The sequence below is a fragment of the Temnothorax curvispinosus genome, unplaced genomic scaffold (genome assembly GCF_003070985.1).
Source record: "Temnothorax curvispinosus isolate PA1 unplaced genomic scaffold, ASM307098v1 QBEX01012487.1, whole genome shotgun sequence".
In the NCBI taxonomy this organism is placed as follows: Eukaryota; Metazoa; Arthropoda; class Insecta; order Hymenoptera; family Formicidae; genus Temnothorax; species Temnothorax curvispinosus.
This window is the reverse complement of record NW_020222267.1, coordinates 1-3,856: the sequence shown is the minus strand read 5'-3', so window position 1 is coordinate 3,856 and position 3,856 is coordinate 1. Positions and strand designations below refer to the sequence as shown.

The window sequence follows — 3,856 nt, the reverse complement described above, 5'->3', positions numbered from 1 at the left end:
ATCTTCGATTTCCCGTTCGAATTAAGAAGAAACGAATGCTTCTCGCGCAACCGCGACCGAATGCGCGGCACCGGTCTGCTCAATCGCGCGATAAACGCTCTTCCCTTCGAACTGCACATACCCGGTTATCAGTTCTGCGGGCCCGGTACGCGTCTAGCGAAGAGACTAGCGCGCGGCGAAGAAGGCATCAATCCGTTGGACGCGGCGTGTCGGGAGCACGACATCGCGTATTCGCGAAGCGGCGAGCTCGCCGAGCGACACATCGCCGATCGACGGCTCGCCGAGAGGGCGCGCGAGCGCGTCACCGCGAAGGATTCCACGGCCGGTGAGAGACTCGCCGCGGCGGCCGTATGGGCGGCTATGAAAACGAAGACGAAGCTGGGCATGGGTATGGAACGCAAAAGGAAAACGAGAAAAGGAACGGGAGTGAGGAGAAGCGCGAAAACGAGAAGGAAGAAGCGGAGGATACTTCCGACGGCGAAACGCGGCGGCTTCTTGCCCTTTCTACCGATGTTGGGCGCTCTCGGTTCCTTGATCGGTGGCGCGGCCACCGTGGCCAAAGCGGTGAGCGCCAACAAAGCGGCGCAAAAACAGCTCGACGAATTGCAGCGACACAATCGCGCGATGGAGGGTCGCGGGTTGTACCTCGCGCCGTATAAGAAGCGCGGAGGTGGCGCGAGGAGAGTCGGCGGAAAAAAAAAAAAACCTCGCGTAAAAAGGCGAGGTTAGCGCGTCTACCTCCGTACGGCGTCACGACCGACGAACAGCTCGATCGAGCGGCGCGTCGCCTGCGCGTGCCGTTCTTCCGCGGGGTGTTCATGCGCGACGCTCTACCGACGAGGGTGCGACGCGCGGAGTGCGGCATCGTGAATCTCGACGACGCGGTGGGCCCGGGCACGCATTGGGTCGCTTACGCGAAAAAAGGGAACTCGACTTCGACGCGTTTGGAAATCTCCGCCCGCCGAGGGATCTCGCGCGGTATCTCGGCGACGGTGGCGGCGAGAGCACGATCGTGACGTACAATCGTCGCGCGTTCCAGACATTCGATCAGAGAATCTGCGGACAGCTGTGCCTGCGATTTCTTCGCGAGATCGATTGGGGGGGAGCAGGCGGACGATCGACGTTCTCCCGCGATGTCGCTGACGCTCACGTTGACCGGGACCGGCAGCGTTCTCACGGCGAGTCACTTTCCCGCTTTGGATCTGAGCGACGGCGAATACGAGCTTGGTTTGACGACTTTTGAAACGTACAATTCGATACCGAACGTTACGTCCGCGAACAATCGTTTCTACTACGGCAAGGACGACCGGCGAATCGTCGTTCCGGAAGGTTCGTACGAGCTGCGAGCCGTGAGCAAATATCTGCGCGCCGCTCTTCTCCATCGCGAACGTCGCGCCCGCGAGAGAGACAAAAGTAAGGAGAAAGGAGGAAAATCGCGGACCGACGACGCTGGACGGGTAAAAGAAAAAAACCGAACGGAGAAGGACGAAACCAACGACGAGATTTATCGCGCATACGTGGACGAAGACGACGACGACGATGACAAAGATGGCAACGGTTATGACATATACGGGGACGACGACGGTGGCGACAGAGTGCTCGATCTTCGCGCCAACGAGAATACCATGAGAAGCGAGATAAAGTGCGCCTACCGAGTGAATTTTACAAAACCGAACAATATCGGTTCTCTTTTGGGTTTCTCGAGCGATCGTATTCTAAAACCGAACAAATGGTACGTTTCCGACGGACCCGTCGACGTCATGAGCGTGAACATAATTCGCATCGAGTGTAGTATCACCGCGGGAGCGTACAGCAACGGACGCTCGGTGCACGCGATACACGAATTCGCGCCGAAAGTTCCACCGGGATATAAACTGTCGGAGACTCCGACGCAGATCATTTACCTCCCGATCGTCGCGCGAAACGTCACCGATATCACGGTGCGAATCGTGGATCAGAAAGATCGGCTGATCGACTTTCGCGGTGAGGAGATAACGATCAGATTGCACGTACGTCGTCGTCAAGGTTAGTGTGCGTGTGTGCGCGTATCCCTGAAGAAAGAGAGAGCGAGAGGAGGGATGCTCGTTCTGAACGGATCTAGCGCGAATTGTACGAACGAGCGAGCTAGCCCGTTCTACAACGAGATCGGAAGCGTAGGAAAGAGAAGAGGCGGAGGAGGGGGACCCGTTCTCAGCAACGCCAACGTCAGATTCCTACGATCGTTGGGTCTCGCCGTGAGAAACGCGTCACCGTCGAACCATTTCTACCTCGAGAGGAAAAATCATGGCCGACATCCTGAGTATCGGCGGTGAGCCGATCTTCGACGAGCGCATCGTCGGAATAGAGACTCACACGTATAACCCGTACGTCAACACGACGTTCGGACACAACGACGAGATACGAATACCCATACAGCAGCAGGATCTGTATACACTGCCGTGCGAAAGTTTCCTGTACGTCGAGGGACGACTCAACGACGACGGCGCGACGAATGGGGAAGAATACGCGAAATTAGTCAACAACTGCGTCGCGTTTATGTTCGACGAAATTCGTTACGAGCTCGACGGCGTGGAGATCGACCGGTGTAGAAACGTCGGCATAACCAGCACGATAAAGAACTACGTGTCGCTGACCGTCGAACGAGCCAGAAAACTGCAGAACGCTGGATGGAGTTATCCGACGAGCGAATCAAATCTGAACAACGCGTCCCATCAATTCAATTTTTGCGTACCTTTGAATATTCTTTTGGGTTTCTGCGAGGACTACAGACGCGTGGTGATAAACGCGCGACACGAGCTTATCCTGATACGCTCTCGTAGCGACCACAACTGCGTCGTAGATCCGAAGAAGACCGTGCCGAGAGATCCGGCCAAAGATCCTAAAATTACGTTGTTGAAAGTGCAATGGCGTATGCCTCACGTGACGCTGAACGACGTGACTAAATTATCGCTGTTGCGAACGTTGGAGAGCGGACGATTTCTGAGCGCGGGCTTTCGCTCTTGGGATTTGTACGAATTTCCCCTGCTGCAGAGCACGACCAAGCATTCGTGGGCCGTGAAAGCCGCGCCGCAATTGGAGAAGCCGCGATACGTCATATTCGCGCTGCAGACCGGACGGCGAAACGAATTCGCGGGCGACGCCTCGAGGTTCGATCATTGCGCGCTCGCCAACGTAAAATTGTATCTCAACTCGGAATTTTATCCCTACGACGACGTGAATGTGGATTTTGAGAGCGACAAGTTCGCCGTGCTGTACGAGATGTACGCGAAATTTCGAGGAGCGTATTACGGGAACGGTCGCGACGACGCGCTCTTTTCTCCGCGCGAATTCGCGCGGGTAGCTCCGCTCGCGGTGATCGATTGTTCCCGTCAAAACGAATCGGTGAAAAGTGCCACCGTGGACGTGCGCATCGAGTTCGAAAACAAGGAAAACGTTCCGCCGAAAACCACAGCTTTTTGTCTCATCGTTCACGATCGAGTCATCGAGTACAGTCCGCTGACCAACGTGGTGCGCAAAATTATCTAACGGAAATTGAAGTTGTGGAAATACCTTATTCGAGAAACTGAAAATGCGATTGCGAGAATACCTCAACTGGGAAAACGGACCTATATGGTTATGAGATTATTTTTATCCCGGAAACGAGGAGTATATAAATTCGCGGGTTCCTTCCATCGTTTCTCAGTCTGTTCGAAACGGCCAACTTGAAACAAACGTCTGTTCTTTACTTTTTTTCCAACGCACGGCGACGCAATGGCGACAGCGGCAACGACGACGACGATCTTCGTCGACCTGCAAGGATTCACGGTGGGCGCACTAGGAAAAATGTTTTGTTGTATGAACCAAAATATTGTTGTAT

General features: G+C 54.9%; 1 protein-coding gene across 1 annotated transcript; it reads left to right on the top strand.

Annotated features, from left to right (window-relative positions):
* Positions 1-2,283: 2,283 nt before the first annotated feature.
* Positions 2,284-3,525, top strand: LOC112462502. Its single transcript, XM_025028305.1, has one exon. The coding sequence runs from the start codon at positions 2,284-2,286 to the stop codon at positions 3,523-3,525; it is 1,242 nt and encodes a 413-aa protein (XP_024884073.1).
* Positions 3,526-3,856: the final 331 nt, after the last annotated feature.